This window comes from Mesitornis unicolor, unplaced genomic scaffold, assembly GCF_000695765.1.
Source record: "Mesitornis unicolor isolate BGI_N332 unplaced genomic scaffold, ASM69576v1 scaffold33305, whole genome shotgun sequence".
Lineage (NCBI taxonomy): Eukaryota > Metazoa > Chordata > Aves > Mesitornithiformes > Mesitornithidae > Mesitornis > Mesitornis unicolor.
The window spans coordinates 1-17,024 of NW_010186722.1; the positions used below are offsets into that span (position 1 = coordinate 1).

Sequence of the window (17,024 nt, forward strand, 5' to 3'; positions counted from 1 at the left end):
AGCGCGGGCCCAGAGCCCGGCCGCGGACGCAGGTAGGGAGCCGGGCGGCGGGGCGGGGCGGCCGCGGGCTGTCGTACCTCCGCACCCAGGTGTGCAGCGTTCGGGTGACGCTGCCGCGGCTTTATCGGTGGCGCTGCTGCTGCCCTTGTCCCGAATGCAGATAGATCTGCTGGGGAGACAGAAAGCCTCTGAAGCCAGTCTCCCGTTATAGCTGCAATCCACAGAACTCCTATAGCCTGAAAAAGGGAGAGGTACCAGGACCTGTAACGCCTTTGTACTCAATTTTCAGAAAACGGGACGGGTTGTGTCCTTTCTTCTTCGTCGGAGTTTCCTGAAGGATTTTTTACACCGCAGGAGAGAAAGGATGGAGGAATTGTTATCTATTTCATAATTATACTTTACATGTTTTTGGCCGTGTCCATTGTGTGCGATGATTACTTCCTTCCTTCTCTAGAGATCATCAGTGAATGTAAGTGAACGTCCTGATCTTTCTCCTGCAAAACTAAGGAGCTTGGTGAACATTCTCTTTAAAAGCTTCAAAGTTGGAGTGCTCTGGAGACAAAACTAAAGAAACTTCGAAGTCTCTGTGCATTGAGACTTAGCAGTACAATATCTAATTTGATACAATGTGTCAATATTATATTGAGAAAAAATCTGATTCCGGTCTGCATGGGCATTCATTTAAAATTTGTTTTCTCATGCCTGAAGGAAAATCTTGGAACTTCCTCAGTACTAACTAAAGCCACGATATAACTTTGGGTAGCAGTTGTGTGTCCATAGTAGTATGGCAGAGGGGGGAAAGACTGAACATGGGACATCCAAACCCAGAACCCAAAAGTGTCCCTATATTAAAACGTGGACATTAAGTTCCTTGCTCAGGTGTCTGCATTTCTCTCGAAGTAGTGAAGCAGCATCAGGCTGAGCTGCTGTTTACAGGTTAAAGGTACGACACTGGACAGAAAGGAATGCTATGGTTACAACCATTCTGTGAAATCCCATCAACCTGTAAAAACTTCCCTGGCTTCAGCAGACCACTGGATTCAAATGATGGTCTTGGCCGAGAGTTCAGCTTTTCATTGCCAAGAATTAAGAAAATTCCCCAGGGAAACTCATCCCTGAACACCACAAAACACTCTCCAGACCAGAACACTTACAGAAAATGTGAGCTTGAGCATTGCTGTAGAGCTGGTACTTTTTTATTGATGATAAATAAGCACGTCTCAGATTTTTTTCCATAGTTAACCGTATGTCCCTGTTCTTAGAGTGCAGAACTCGATCCACAGAGCGAGTTATATTTCAGAAAGTCAACTTACCAGAACAAAAACCTCATTGCATTCAAGCAAGACACAGGCTCTTACACTGCCCATACGGAGTGAAAAGTTGTTTTTAAGATCGCAGCACTCATTTGAATTTAGCTATTATTTCTGGTGTGGATTCCCCTGGAGGACAGACGGACTGGACATGGATCATGTCGCAATATCACACTCGAGTCCAAGGAATTTCCCCACAGTTATTACCCACGTGAAACAGAGTTAAAGCCCACATACACGTGCCCATTTTACATTTTAAGATGACGCCCAAATCTCTTTTATTATCAGCACTTCTTTTCAGGTATTTAAACTAATTTCTGTAATAAAGTTAGAAATTAATTAGCCCCATCAATGGAGCTATCTTTTCAATATATTGTTTTACCAATTTCAAATAAATGCATTACCTGTGTAAAAGGAAGCAAAGTTCATTCTGTTTAACTGCACTAGCTTCTAACACTGTATACTAACGTAAGTAGAGGGTACAGACTGCTGACGTATTTACTTTTTAAGCAATTCTTTTGCTCTATCCTCAGGCCTTGGCCTCTCTCAGGATGTTGCTGGAGCAACTTTTATGGCTGCTGGCAGCTCTGCTCCAGAGCTTGTCACTGCGTTTCTAGGTAAGAGACGTAGGTTTTGACGCCTCCGAATCTACAGTTCCTCTCCTTGCATGCCAAGCTGAAACGTACCAGAGTCATTTTCCTTACAGGAGTCTTCGTGACAAAGGGAGATATCGGCGTGAGCACCATCCTTGGATCAGCAATCTACAACCTTCTTGGTATTTCTGCAGCCTGTGGGCTGTTTTCCAGCGTGGTATGTACCAGATAATTCTTTGATAATTCTGCTCCCAAGAGCCACACGGTCATCCTTTCTGATTTGCCAACAAAAGCCAAGAGTCACTTACTATGACAACTGCCAAGTTTATTATTTAGTAGCAAAACCAGCATGTGATCAGTTTTAAGATAACTTATGAAAGTTTTTAAAAACACTAACTTGTTAAATATCATACTTAAGTCATTCCTAAGAATCTTAAATTAATACATAATATAGAAACAACATTGATGCAGCATTTACAGCACTTTGTGGAAGTATGACAGACAAGTTTAAGGAAAGTAATGAATCTGTGATCTGCAGGTTTCGAGGCTGTCCTGTTGGCCGCTGTTTAGAGACTGCCTGGCATATACAATTAGTGTCGCAGCGGTCCTGGCGATGATATCTGACAACAGAATTTACTGGTAAGAGCACAAGCAGTGCTGAGTTCACCTTGACTGAGATTAGTGAGACAGCGTTTTGAAAAACAAACAAAACCCTCAACCTTCAAGTAGCCTGAACTGCCATTCACTAACAGAAATAAACACCCTGTTGGCTTTCAAAAACGTAAGAAGTCGTAACGCGTGTAAAGTTTATGACATAAACACAAACCCTGCGTTTGTAACGTTTGGTCTGCATAGGTTTGTCTGTACAGACTTCACAGTTACTATCATAACTGTTTTGGCATAGCAATTGGTCTTTGTAGTTTATTCCTTTTGAGCCTTTTCTTGGACAGAATCACTGCTAAGAAACACCTTTGTTGGCCATAAGCAGATCATGATCTGATGGTTTAACTCTGCCACCAACAGGGAAACTCCTGCTGCCCCAACAAACCAGTCAGGTCCAGCACCAGCTCTGACGTTTCTAACTCGGAATAGCACCTACTATCCCTCTCTCTAACCACACGAAGACTCCATTGCACAGACATCCATGCACCAGCTATTTGAATGAGCTAGAGAGCTGAGGTTTTTCATATTACATGTCGTGTAAAATGTGTTCTTCACTCTAGGTATGAAAGCGCATCCTTATTATTGATATATGGGTGTTACATTCTGGTACTGTGTTTTGACATTAAAATCAACCAGTACCTCATGAAGAAGTTCAGTCCCTGCTGCACGTGTTTTACAAAAGCTATGGAAGAGAATGCTGAGCAGCAGCCACTCGTGGGATGGAGGGAGGAGAGTGGACCTCTAATTCGCCAACAGTCGAGAACAGACAGCGGAATTTTTCAGGATGAGCTGGACTACTCTCAACTTTCAATGAGTTTGCACGGGCTTGACGAAATCTCTGACGGTAAATTCCTACAGTTGTCTCTAGCACTCTGCCAGTCTGTCTGCATCACTTCTAATAAAGAGTAGATTCTGAGGTGGTGTTAAGATTTTGTTCACAAAAGATCTCCAGCATAGTATTCAGGTAAATCATTACTCTCATCTGCAGTGTAACATTAAATAAATCAGAGTGGTGGTATTTCTACCACGTTAGGTGCTAGAAGAGTGCTAGGATAGTTGCTCATGTGTGTCACATTAGAACAGCAGACCTCCATCAGTCTGATGTGCGTGTTTGAAACTTCCCAGCAACACTGCCTGTAAAATGCAGTATTGTGTGAAAGACACACTGCTACTGTACTAATGTACAGTGTTTTCTTATGACGAGGGCAGGTTCAAAGCCCAGAATACGCCTATCAGAAGGAATAGCTGTGGTGGCACCACACATCATCTCGTTTCCCCTTCACTTAGGGAAGAAACCAGCAGTTGGTACTTACTCTTGGTAAACATTTTGTCTAAACCTTTAAAGAAAAGTTTATTTTTCATCCACCTTAGTTCCCTCCTAGTGAGGCAACATGGTAGTAACAAACACTTGATTTGTTTTGTCCAGTGTGATGTAGGTACTAGGTAAGACTACAGCTAGAACTTGAGGATGCAGTTTTTACTACATACAGCGATACGACTGCACGCTGTGGATTCAAACCTCACGCTGCCATTTAAAATAGCTACTCTTTCTTCAACAGATCATCCAAGCGTCTTCACCGTGCCTGAAGCAGACATGAAGAGAATTTTGTGGGTGCTATCCCTTCCCATTATTACACTATTCTATTTGACTATACCAGATTGCAGAAGGCAGTTTTGGAGGAACTGGTTCCTGGTGACATTTCTGATTTCAGCAGCATGGATTTCTGCCATAACTTACGTTCTCGTATGGATGGTAACGATAGCAGGTAGGTACCTAAAGTGCTGCTGCTATGCAGAATCAAGCAATTGAGAATGACTGACAAAAGTTTTCTCCCTGTGAAGAGTTCTCCTTTCCACAGTTGTCAGTTAAGCAACACATGCTTTGTTGTAAGGAAACCAACCAACTAACAAACACCGCTTAGTTTGCCGCCTCCTTCCAGCTAATGCAAACCACTTTAGCTGCCTCAGACTGCTTACCATCACAGCAAGGAGAATTTGTTTACACAGCTACAAAAAGCAGCCTTATATTCAAAGAGAGACAGTTTCATTAAACTGCTTCATGAAGTGAAACAACTGCACAATAAACTTGTCAAGCTGAAGTCAGGCAAACATGGAATCCACCAGAACTGGAATTAAAGGTTCCAGGTTCTGTGTAAGATCTATGATTTCTATACCCATGTTTTCATTGAACACTATAGTAAGAAATTTGGCATTGTGTTAACTGTCAAAAAACCTCCCAAATTCTTGTACTATTTTATTTCAACTATAGCATCGTGTTTACATTAAACATTCTTGGTGTGCGTGCACGCATACCTCTTACAAACCTGCATTATAAAGTCAAGCAGCACATGAATTGCATGTTAGTGAGAGAAAGGGTATGAACTTCAGCATAAAAACATTCTCTTAAAAATATCTTAAGGTATTAAAAGTCACCTCATTTCACTGTTTCTCCAGTTTTTAATTTTAAGAACAAGCAGAAAACAAATCTCTAAACAAGAAAGAAATATTACAAAGCTTGCCATTTCCACATTATAGCTCACTAATCCTACTCAAGTATTCTGCTAGTTCAGCATCCTAAAGTTGTTAACTTCAGTTCAATGAATAACTCCTTGTTCAGTGCAGAAACAGACCTATACATCTGGTAAACCTTTGAGAAATTACTAGTGGATCGCTGGATGTAACACCCACCAGCTTCCCTCCTTGGTCTATTAAGTTTCCACTTGTATCTAAAGAGCAAGGGTTTGCTGTCTGAGTGCCAGAAGCCTTTGAAACAGATTCAAATGAAAGTTATTGCTGCTCTATTAGACAAAGCACTAATTCATATGAAAGCAGGTACACTGGAGAGTCCAACAGTGCAGTGGTGTTAGTTCGCTTTGAAGTCATCACAAGCAGTACTGGGGTTTCGGCCCGCTACTCCTAGGTCAAATATGTTCTATTTACATGTTAAAACTCTAAAAATTACACACACATTATATTCAAGTCCAGGTTCTCTCATGAAGGGTGACGCAAAGATTCTCCTGTTGCATTAACAGCCCATCAGAATGCCACAAACGTGTCATAGCTGGGGACTTAATGTTGATGGTCAAGAACAAACATAACTTGGTACATCTTTTTGTTGCTACAAAAGAAAATTTGACTACTTATAGCAAGATACTGCTACTCACACACAAAATTAACTACAGGCTAGAAAATGAATACCATGCTCTCTTCATGGTCAGTTGCCAGAAAAAACCCTACACATTAAACAGAAGATCAATCTATCTAACAAAAAGAAAGATTGGATTCACCTGAGTTAGAGTCTATCTTACAACCTTCAGAGGACTAGAAACTACCGCTGGGTACAGAAGGCTGGTTCATTCACGTTCCACCTTGGTTTGCTTGGCTTGAATCGTTATTTTCCATCCTGAATGGTTGATAAAGCTGATCTTCTTGGTCCCTCATTCCGCAAATCTCTTACATTAAGAGTGATGGAAGAATAAATACCAGTACCTATTCTGCAACTGGATGGTTTCAGTCCCTCTGAACCACAAACAGCTTCAAACGTCAATTTACTGGTCTGCTCTAGACTAAGCTGGTTTGTACCAGGCAAGCGTTGCTGACCTAGCCTGCAGAGTATTGCCGCCTCCTTTGAGAAAACTGTTCTTATGAGTGTCCAAATAATACGAGTAAGAATTCAGATTTCAGCATGCTGAGATACTTAGCGAGCAAGAAAGTTTAAGGAAAAAACTACAGAGGTATCAAGTACTTCAACATACTGATGCTTGTGGAGGGTACAACTATTAAAGCAATTCTGGAGATCTCAATCTGTGTGTTTTAAGCGAGAAATTAATATTGCTTATAGGATATGGGGCTAAAAAAGAGGTGGGGAAAATAAGATGCTGTTTTAGTAATAATTTAAAACTTTTCTTAATTTAAAGCAGTATTTTTCTAAGGAAACTCACACTTCTAAAGGATTGCTTGAACTTACAAGTCTCAAAAATTCTGCATTTTGATTCTTCCAAGTCCAACACACGAACTTGCTAATTGGAGTGAAATGGTAAAGCCACGTAGTTGAGACAGGAATGATCTTCATGATCCTCCTCCCAAGAAAACTCACGTGCTCTTTTCCTCCCCCTTTAAAGAGTGGGTGATTTTAAGTTATTGCTTCATAAGACTTGTGAGCACTAACGATGAGATGCCCAAAATCACAGAACACTACTACATTTTCCAGAAGGTGAAGTAAAAACAACCAAAAGAGTGACTTGTCAGGTATTTAAATTTCTGCTATCTGAAAGGAAAAAACCTCCTAATTGGTATTGCCTTGACCACTGGAGACACCACTTGGATCTCTGAGAAACTTGGTAAGATGGTTCCTCTACTGAATTCCTGTTTGTTTGATTGAAGGACAATCAATTTGTTGTTGTTGTTGTTAACTACTTCATGGTTCATTGACTTCATCTTTAGTCAAGCTAGCTGACATATTCCTTTTGAAATTACTGTATGATTACTAATCCTTTGTCCAGCAAACGAAGTCCAAAGCAATATCTTTGGATGAAGCTTAAACTAAAACCCTACTTGCATTTTCTACCGCTATTTATCAACTGCAGGTGAAACACTGGGGATTCCAGAGTCAGTAATGGGTCTCACATTACTAGCAGCAGGAACAAGTGTACCAGATACAGTTGCAAGTGTGCTGGTGGCTCAAAAAGGTAAACATTTCAGTATTCAGGCTCATTCCCACGGATGTGTTTAAAAGCTACTATTGAAAAAAAAAACCCCAAAGACAATTCTAGTCAACATTTCCAGAAATAAGGAGTAACTTCAAAGTTTTTGCTCAAGATTCTAGAGCTTAAAGTTTACTAATAATAAATCAATAGCTTACCTGAAGAAGCTGTGGCTCAGACATCTACAAACCTCTCAGAGTATCTCACAGAGGCATTCTAGACTGGTTTGATTTGTTGCTGATCAAGTGCAGTTTTACTGCAAAACACAACTGCAGCTCTTGGTATTTTAAACGTGACTGGGTTTTTATAACAGCCTGTCTAGCTTATTTTAAGTGCAACTGCGCAGATGCTGGTGATTTCGGGAGATTTTTCTCTTTATGCTTGCGGTACCCAAACCTGTGTTCTGTAGCATCACAACTCTGGTTCTTTCAGTGGAAAGTCCGGAAAGGGTGCTCTGTGAGCAACTGAGGGCTGACATCTGTTCCTCCAAAACAGTTTGGCAATTTCATACAATACAGCTTAGCAGACTTATTTGTATTTCTTCTTTTACAGGAAATGGAGATATGGCTATGTCTAACATTGTGGGATCCAACGTATTTGACATGCTCTGTTTGGGAATACCCTGGTTTATAAAAACTGCCTTCATAAATACATCAGGGCCCATAGAAGTGAACAGCAGCGGTTTGACATACACAGCCATTTCTCTTATCTGTTCTGTTGTTTTTATTTTTCTGGCAGTTCACCTGAATGGCTGGAAAATAGATAAAAAATTGGGAGGAATGTGTCTCGTAATGTACTCAGTATTTACTACATTATCAATTTTATATGAACTCGGCATCATAGGTAACAATCCTACGAGGGTCTGTGGTAACTAGTTTTAATCAGTGATTAAACTGATGGAAAAAATAAAAGCAGGAGAGAGAGATCAGTTTGTTCATTTAGTCAAAATGAAAAAAAACCCACAAAACCAAAAAAACCAAACCAAAACCAAACAAAGCTTCCACTGGGCTCTAAATCTTATTTACAGAACTAAGTCATGTCATTAAAGTAATATTAAAGTAGAACAAAAACATCACAGCCTAATTGGAGCCCTTTCTTTTAGTCAAGACTTACAGTATGACTACAACTCACATGGAACCAAAAGTCTGAAAAAAGACATCTAGTTTTTACATTACAATGCTGATACACACGGGGGTGGAAAATAAAAATAAGAAAACACTAAACAAATCCCACTATGCAACCTTGAGATTAACAGAGAAAATGGCTTATTTTATTAAAAACAGTATAACCATTCATTTAAACTGAATGACTAGAGACACTTGGCCTAATTTTCCAAAGGTGCTGAGCATCCCAAGCTTCCACGGTCTACAGGGACCTGCAGGTGCTCAGTGCCTCTAAAAAAACAACAAAAATCAGGCAAATTGTCTTTAAAAACCAAACATCGTAAGAGTCAGTTAACAAGTATCACAGTATATTAAACACTATACTGTTAAAGGCTGGTGGGATTTAAAAGTTCCTTTTTACAACTTTTGTAAGCATACAATGTTACTAAAAATGACTTACTAGGATAGAGAAGCTAAACAGACATAGGAATGTTCCTGAACACACAGTTTTAAATTATGCATTGCGATCCAAGCGTACATCAATTTCTCTGCCACTGATTTTTATGCCGTTCATTATCCTACAGGCCTTTTCAGCAGATTCTGGCGAGTCAAATCTGACTGTTCCACAGCCCTTTGATTTTCCATTCTCCATTTTTATTTCTGCAAACATTACATGACCTGAATAAATAAGTTAAACAGCAGTTATTGCAAGTCTTCAGTGCACTAACAACTTAAAGAACTCAGCAGAAGTGATAAAAAAGCATTTTAAAATGGGATCTAGAGGGACATTAGCACTTTCAGATTGATGGTACATTCACTCATTCAGGGAGGGTGACAGAGGTCAGAACGGCAGTGAAGAATCCACATTAAGATCCACCGTTTCCTTCACATTAGCGTAAGATGAAGTAAGCCTGTATCTGACCTCAGGGTTGAGACCTGGCGTGTTGCAGCACACTATTCCTGAGCTCCCACATGGCACTAGGAACAAGAAACTTTTCCCTAAAATACACAGTGTTTTATTTTTAAATACCATTTAACAGAAGACTGGCCTTTCACTGAGAGAAACTGAACATATGGAGACATGGTTTTCATATTTCCTTATGATACTAGTGTGAATATATTCTGTTGTGCTTATATTTGGTGCTTAGAATTCTTAAAAACAATTCGACATAATTACCACATCTGTTACCTGCTGAGGAGATAATGAAAAAAACCAAGTTCTGAACTAGCTGAAAGTTGCCCAGGCAGTTAAAAGTTTAAAAAAAGAACCTGTTTCACTATATCCTCCCGCAGAAAGAAGAAGGTGAACACCTGAGTGTTCATCTGGTGGAACTGAGAGTTCTAATTCACATCAAATCTGCAGTAGCTGCATGAAGACTGTCTTGGGCATCAACAGTATGTTTTAAATCATCTGTCTTTTCTGTCCCTCTCAAATAAGAAGAGCCATCCTGTAATTTAGTTAAAGCTTTCCCTTCTGAAAGTGCATTTTCAAAACAAAAGAATCATTTCTACACCCAGGCTTCATTTCTTATTCACTCCTGTGGAAATACAACTTTTCTGAATTAGATAAATGAATTACTGGATATTTGTAGCAATTCTTTATCTTACACAAATAGGGCCTTTGCTTCGTAACATAAAGGGGAAGCATTACAGCCTGCACGTATGCTAATCAGGATCATCTATTTGCATAAAAAACAATCTGCCACTGTGGCAAAATTACTAACACTGATTTGATGCAGCACCGTTTCTGGAAGTAATGCATAACCTGGACAGGCCCAGGCCCCCGCGTGCGTTTTTCTCCAAGTAAGTACTACATTACATATTCCACGTTGGCCAGAGAATACAAAATACCTGCTTCAAAAAACAGAAGTTCAAAGAGTAATTTTATTAATGGAATGGGTTAAAGTTTATAGCAGATGATCACTCGGAGCCAACACAGCCCATACTGTACCTTGGTTTCATGTTATGTCATGCCTAAAAACCATTTCTGTAATTCAGAAAAGCTGGGGAAAGTCAGAAAGATGAGGCTAGCCAGACTCATCTTCAGGATAAGGCAACAACCTTGTCGTCCTGTCCTTATCTAATGAACGCCATATAAAACATGAAGCCGATGGAGCTGAGCAAGGATAGGATTGCTATACATACCACATTGACTGAATTTCTCCTTTAGCTTCTGCCAGGTCAAGTCAAAAGGAAGCTAGAATTAAAAAAAACAACATTACTAACAACAAAACATTACAAAGAGAAAAAGAGCAATCAAATAAGCACAGGAAATAAGCTCATGGTTTCCATGCATTCAATTGCTTACGTTTCTCACAAATATCTGGTTGCCTTTAGAGCCTAATCTCTCTCTCATGCCACTTCCCATTGGGCCAGGCACAAATCCTCGATCGATATCGATGTTCCTGTCCAGGCCTCCACCCATAGCTGGTCCCATTCGATCAAAACCAGAACTCAGCCGATCCATCCCCATTCCCATTCCTCCAGCCATACTGTTCATACCACCCATTCCACCACCTACAGAATAAAATAAAGACCTTTTTAGTAATAAACGCACAGGTATTTTGTAAAACAAACAAACAAACAAACAAAACCCACCACACAAAACAAACTTTTCTGTCAGGAGAAAAATAACTTTCATAAAACTGCTGTAATATAAAACAACTTCACACATGCACAGTCATTTATCCAGTAGCATGGTAAATATTTGAAGGCAAAGTTTTGGAAGACAGAAAGCACCAGTTCTAAAAAAGTGAAAACCAAACTGCACCATGCTATTAATGAACACAAGTAAAGAATGAGGATTTAAAGGCTGTCCAGTTTAATTAATGAAAATCTGATACCCCGTAACACAAAGAGATCAAGTAAATAACTGTGGCAACGTTAAGATACAGATAATTTGACCACATACACTACTGTTAATTTTGCTTCCTTTGTGCCACAGCCACACTTACTGGCACAATCTTCTACAGAAAGCGTATTTTGCAGAGAACAGATGTTACTGCAAGTACAGTGAAGAGAACGGACCTTCCCATGATACACGCAATGAGATATATTCGTGTATATTACAGAAAGAACTAAGATCAATGGCATTCAAATATCCTATTATAATCTTTCTGAATTCATAATTAATGTGAAGCAAAACTATAAAGACAATTCAGGAGGGACCTCTCAAGACTGCCACTAGCAAGACGTTAGTTTCTCATCTACTCTGGCCTGAGGAACTCGGATATTTGCTGTAATACAAACTCAGTACTGGAGCTCTGCACAAAATTAAACTGAGTGATATCTGAAATTCAGTGCTATTTTTTTTTGTTATTTCAATGATGAGATTACTGAAGTTCTGCTCCATGAAGTTCACACAATAACTTTGCTCATCTGTCTTTTTTCTTACTTGAATCATTTCTCCCTCCAAACCAGAGGTTCAAACAATTTCAAAACTAAGATTTAGGAAAGACTATACGAGCAAGTTTTCCTCTGAACGTTCACCTCAACAAAACAGCCTTTAAAAGCTATTGGACTTGCAGTCACATGCAACAGAATTCTGCTTCTTGCAACACTGGCAAGACGCTACGCTGCCCCCAAACCCTCTCGTACAATTACAGGCACACCACACCATTACATTGCCCGTGTGTTTACGTTCTGTTGAAACAAGTCAACCTACTCATTCCAGATCTTACTGGGCCCATGCTAGGCGCTCCCATTCCTCCTGCAAAAACACCAATCATTGCACCACCTAAACAGAAAAGACAATGACATGACATACACTGAAAGCACCAGTTAGTGACAGCAACCAAAGCACACACTGATCTCAATGTTACCTGGCGATGTTTTTCCACAGAACACTTTAACCTGTGCCTTTCTTACTCAAACTAAACAGGAAACATCGAGTAAGTCACATTAGTTCCTCCTTCTCTGTCACAGGGCTTAAACTACTCTGATAAGTTTTTCTTCCCTCTGCCAGCAGCTCAGACATTTTAAAACCAAATGTGCCCTTTTCCATATTGGGAAGCACAGCCTCAAAACTGAAGGGTCCATCTTATTCACAGTACAGAAATGCCCTAGTTTCTCTTACTTTTAAGAAACCAATGCAAAAGCTAGGAGCAGCTCTCCCAATGTCTTTCTTTACTGCATACGAAGAGTGAATTGATGGAATTTGGTGGAAATAAGGGAGGAAGAAAGGGAATCGATAGCTTAATAAAAGCTATTTGGCCAAACCATGGAATCTCCAGGATGGTATCAGAGACTGATTCTGGAGTGCGGTAAAAATAACTCTTCTCATTGAAGTGCTAATGTTCAGGAAAGTAATCCCAAGGGATCCTCTCAAATTGTAGAAACTCGAGAGCGCCACACTCCTGTCACTGCAGAACAGAGCGGAACTGTCAGCTGCATTTTTCTTCCTTTGTTTTCATACCTAAAAGAAACAGCTTAGTTTTCACTTACAGCAAAATAGATCAATAGCCACCATCTTTAGACCAGACACCTTTGGTTTAGGATCTAAAAAAGGTCACTGCTGAGTCTTCCATTAGATTTGTTTTCTCCACACAGTTCAAAAAACCAACAATTGTTCCCTGCCAGTCTCTTGTGGGAAATATTTGTCTCCTCTCAGACAGCAGTGGTGTCATAGCCATACCAAGACCTCAGAAAACGTGGACTGGCCTGTTCAAGAGAACGACCAATTTCCAGCACCAGAAGGATTACCCCCAGTACTTCAGCCATCAGTTTGCATATGAGGAGTATCCTGATACTTATTCATTAGGCTAGGCCAGACGGTCTTGCAATGAAACACCAAGTCAAATGTTGGGATTGCTGACAGTAACTGGGTTTTGCCCTTAAACAGAATTGTGAAGAAAAAAAATAACCCCCACTTTTCCAGAGCTAGAAAACATTACTTGTTTGTGAGGGCACCCCAGTTACACCCAAAGCTCAAATAATCCTAATAAGCAAGACATCAGCTGTTTCTGACCTTAGAGGCATCCTTTACCTGTACTTTTTTCCCCGCTGGCTTTTCACCAACAAAACGTTATACGCTCAGAGATGCTCTATGACACAATTTGATTTTTTGGATATTTCAAAATTCAGGCAACTCAAACAGCAACTGGAATGATTCTGCTGCCAAAGATCCTCATTTTCATTAACTGAAGCCACAGCCCAATCACAGACTGTCGTAAGTTGCCCTCCTTGAAACTGGCAGGACACTAAAGCCAAATGCACTCACAGCATTTCCTCTTGAGGTACCATTCACCTAAACACAGTAACAGGAGTACACTAGGGTCTTCCTTGATTAAACATGGTATCTATTAACTATTCTATTCTGTAAATCCCTACAACCTCCTTCCAGTATTTAAGGTTGAGTTGGAAAACTCTTCTCTCGGCTCTCCTTGCAGTACTTAAAGGGTAAGACCGCTGACAGGTTGTAAGTTGAAGGTTGCTGGACCCACTGCATGAGTGACTTCCACGTCAGTCTCTCACTGGGGCCACGTTCATGCATTTCAAAACCGCTGCACATTCCCAGAAGACTCAAAGTCTATTGCTTGCATGAACATGGGTAACTGAAGTGGCTTTGGATTTTCACTTGGGAAACAGATGTTTATCCTATGCTGCAAGCACAGAGCGAAAGCAGACACTTGGTTTCTAGGACATTAATTCCAAGACATTAACACTAACTCACTGACAAGCTTATTACCTTCTTATCACCTCTACACAATTACCAGTGCTTGAAGAGAACTGCACAAGAGACACCCTTTGTCATGACTGCCCAAACTTAAAAAAAAAGCTGGGGGGGGGAAGAAAAAAAAACAACCAAACCAAACTGAACTTTTAGACCAGATAAACCTTATGCTCTTCAGCAGCTTCTCTTTCACAGCGGGGAAATTAAAGGAGAGGCAAAAGGAGAACCACAGGGAAGAGGGGGAAGAAAACCTGTCTTCTGTAATGCGCACTTGCAGGTAACAATACAGCAACAAAGTGCAAGAAGGCTCTACTGTTAAGCACTTCCAGGCCTCTTCAGACAGAAGAGTAAGGGAACCCAAAAGTAACAAAATGAACTCTGTCAACAAGACATCATCTAAAACAAAACAAAACAAAGCTGGCTCAGTTACAGAGGAGGCCAATAAATCCCATTCTGAGCTGTCTGAGCTCAGAAGGCAGGAAGCAAACAGAGGGCAGCAAAATTCACCAAAGTTCCTATCCAATGCTACCTGATTTGCAGTAAAAACAATTTTCCAGCACTTGCAAAAGCAGGCTCCTGGAAGTTACAAAGGTGCTACATGGGCAACTTGTTCAGGATTATCAGAAGCATACACTTTAACGCCCAGAAGACTTAATACCTCACAAAGTTAACAGTATGAAGCTAAATGCTTTCCTCAAATTGCTATTTTGTTTATATTTTACAGATGAAAATAAAACCAACCCACATTAACCTCCATCCTAAGTGATGGCTTTAATAAACACTCAGATTACATCCTTATAGTAATGACTGGGGGAAGAGGAGACAGAAGATGACCAAATGAAACCAGGTCTCCTCTTCCTGTAGTAAAACCTCTTCCAATACCGTGCTGCAATTTGCCACAGGAAATTTAACAGTTACCATACCCATCCTTCCAAAAGAATCTCCAAAACCACGGTTCAATGCCATGTCACCACGACCAAAATCTCTGTCCATGTTTCCTCCCATTCCACCACGGAACATTTCTGTAGAGAATAAAGCAAAAAAACCCCAGAAGTGCTCTGTTATAGACATCTAAGCTAATGGTCATACAACACTTGTTCCACAGCTGCTTGTTTAAATAGAAGTGGGTTTAATGCACAAGCCAGAGGCACTTATTAAATGCTTACCACATCAGTTCCTGTGCCTTCACTCGCACCACTGACTGTATTTCCTTTGAAATCATCTACATTACCCGTCCCAGGAGGAAGAGCTTTCAATAAATATATATTAGCAAAGTTAGAAAGTGTACAGGAGCAGCGTTCACCTACCTCCCATTCGGCTGACTCCAAATCCTCCCATATTAGGCATTCCTTCCATTCCACGAAGTCCAGCAAGTCCTGTAAAATAAGGAAGAGTGTTTTCTATGCAATATTACAAAAATACTTAGTGTAAAGAACTTCACTGCACGTACCGCCTCCCATTCTGTTCATTCTGCCGAATCCTGGACCATCTATTCCCATACCTTGAAACCAAAAAGACAAACACCAATTAGAAGACAGGCAAGATACTAAGGGATTTAAAAACCACAGAGACAGTTAACATCTCAAAAATCACACTACACAAGGCTTGCTTTGTCAAGAGTAATTCTTCCAAACACAGAAAAGACAATTTTAAGCTTAAAGCTCTGTAAAACTTAAAAGTTAAGAACACAGGTTTACCTCCTGGGCCTATGCTTCCCATTCCACCACCCATGCTCAACTGTGTTGCGCTGATGGGCTGTCCACCTGGCCCGAGTCCCATCCCAATGCCACCGAGACCGCCTTGAAAACAAAAGTATCACCAGAAGAAAGGGTTTCTGATTTAGGATAAAGAGATCACACTATGCAAAAGTACTACTAAACTGTTACAACAGTTGATATCAACATGCATTAAGCTCAAGTGGTAAAAAACTCTGCACTCACGAGGTAACTGTGAACTTTTGCTGTCTGTAACACGGAAATCTTCATGAGGAACTGATTTATCATCCTGGTAAAAAACAAGGACGTTATGCTATGATCCTTTCAATGTTTTGGCAGGCATGTACGGTAGAAAGAAATGCGAGCAACTTACCATTTTTACATGCATTGGTCTATCAAACAGGAATTGTCCATTGAACATAGCTGAAGGAATGCAAGTTAAGGAATCTAACCATGGAAGACAACGTAACCATTTCAGAAGAAACACTGTAATAACTTATGTTATTTCTGTACAATTTTCAGGAGTCTTATGTTTCCTTACCTGGTCTTTAGAATGCCAGTTCAAAGGCCAGAAGAGACTATACAAGCTGTTAGGTATATAAAAGTTAGTTACATTATGTCACATTCCCACATATTTTAAGCTTGTTCAACATTATCTGGAACACCTTTTTAGACTCTAGCGGTAAACTCAGTCACTACTAAAAATGTGAGCTGCACAGTATTACACTGCAGTCCCTTCATACTCGCTACAAGGCAAATAAGCACCATTTGCAAAACGAGGCTATCAGAGGCCATTACAGACTAGTTTGCATTTGATCAATTAATTTTCAAAACCAAGGATACATATTGCTTGAACAGCTTCAATTGCCTGTTCAAAGGTAACTGTTCCCATTCCTCGACTCTTGCCATCTTTATCTTCTTTGATGTCTGCACGCTTTACAGTTCCAGCAATGCTGAAGACCTCCTTTAGTTTCTTCCATCCAACTTTAAAGTCAAGCTACACACAGAAACACCTCAGTGATTTAAGTGCACGTTTCTGTTCTGCTACTACATTCGGAAAAGATTTTCTACGTAGTTGTAACTCTTCAGCTTCACAAAATGCTTGATATTGGTAAACTGTAATACAGGACTTTGTAATATACACACACTGCAACCAAACCCAAAAATATCAACTAAAAGCAACAATTTATACTTCATATATATATATATATATATATCCAGTCAGATTGAACTGGAGGGTTGTCCCTTTTCTGATGCACTGGTGTT

General features: G+C 40.1%; 2 protein-coding genes across 3 annotated transcripts; one reads left to right on the forward strand and one right to left on the reverse strand.

Moving 5' to 3' along the window:
• Positions 1-7: 7 nt before the first annotated feature.
• On the forward strand, positions 8-8,502 carry SLC24A5 (solute carrier family 24 (sodium/potassium/calcium exchanger), member 5). 2 transcript variants are annotated; one of them, XM_010185228.1, is made up of 9 exons: positions 8-32; positions 290-469; positions 1,844-1,927; positions 2,017-2,120; positions 2,442-2,542; positions 3,127-3,410; positions 4,126-4,332; positions 7,153-7,254; positions 7,822-8,216. In XM_010185228.1, the coding sequence occupies exons 2-9, from the start codon at positions 403-405 to the stop codon at positions 8,142-8,144; spliced, it is 1,272 nt and encodes a 423-aa protein (XP_010183530.1). In that variant the 5' UTR covers positions 8-32; positions 290-402; the 3' UTR covers positions 8,145-8,216. The 2 variants fall into 2 exon arrangements, with proteins under 2 accessions (XP_010183530.1, XP_010183531.1); XM_010185229.1 differs by lacking the exon at positions 8-32 and having other exon boundaries at positions 295-469; positions 7,822-8,502.
• A 15-nt stretch (positions 8,503-8,517) lies between these two features.
• Positions 8,518-16,755, reverse strand: MYEF2 (myelin expression factor 2; the record flags this gene model as incomplete). The annotated part of the gene is made up of 11 exons (XM_010185230.1): positions 8,518-9,050; positions 10,518-10,569; positions 10,681-10,889; positions 12,037-12,108; positions 14,967-15,065; positions 15,351-15,419; positions 15,494-15,544; positions 15,741-15,842; positions 15,984-16,047; positions 16,132-16,181; positions 16,602-16,755. Coding segments are annotated over 11 exons (1,086 nt in total), but the record flags the coding sequence as incomplete, so codon positions are not given.
• Positions 16,756-17,024: the final 269 nt, after the last annotated feature.

What these genes read in the sequence shown, in the direction of transcription:
- SLC24A5 (XM_010185228.1), top strand. Translation starts at nt 403, where the DNA reads ATGTTTTTGGCCGTGTCCATTGTGTGCGATGATTACTTCCTTCCTTCT. An exon ending in GCTTGTCACTGCGTTTCTAG is followed by an intron (nt 1,928 to 2,016) that starts GTAAGAGACGTA and finishes TTTTCCTTACAG; the next exon opens with GAGTCTTCGTGACAAAGGGA. An exon ending in ATGGATGGTAACGATAGCAG is followed by an intron (nt 4,333 to 7,152) that starts GTAGGTACCTAA and finishes TATCAACTGCAG; the next exon opens with GTGAAACACTGGGGATTCCA.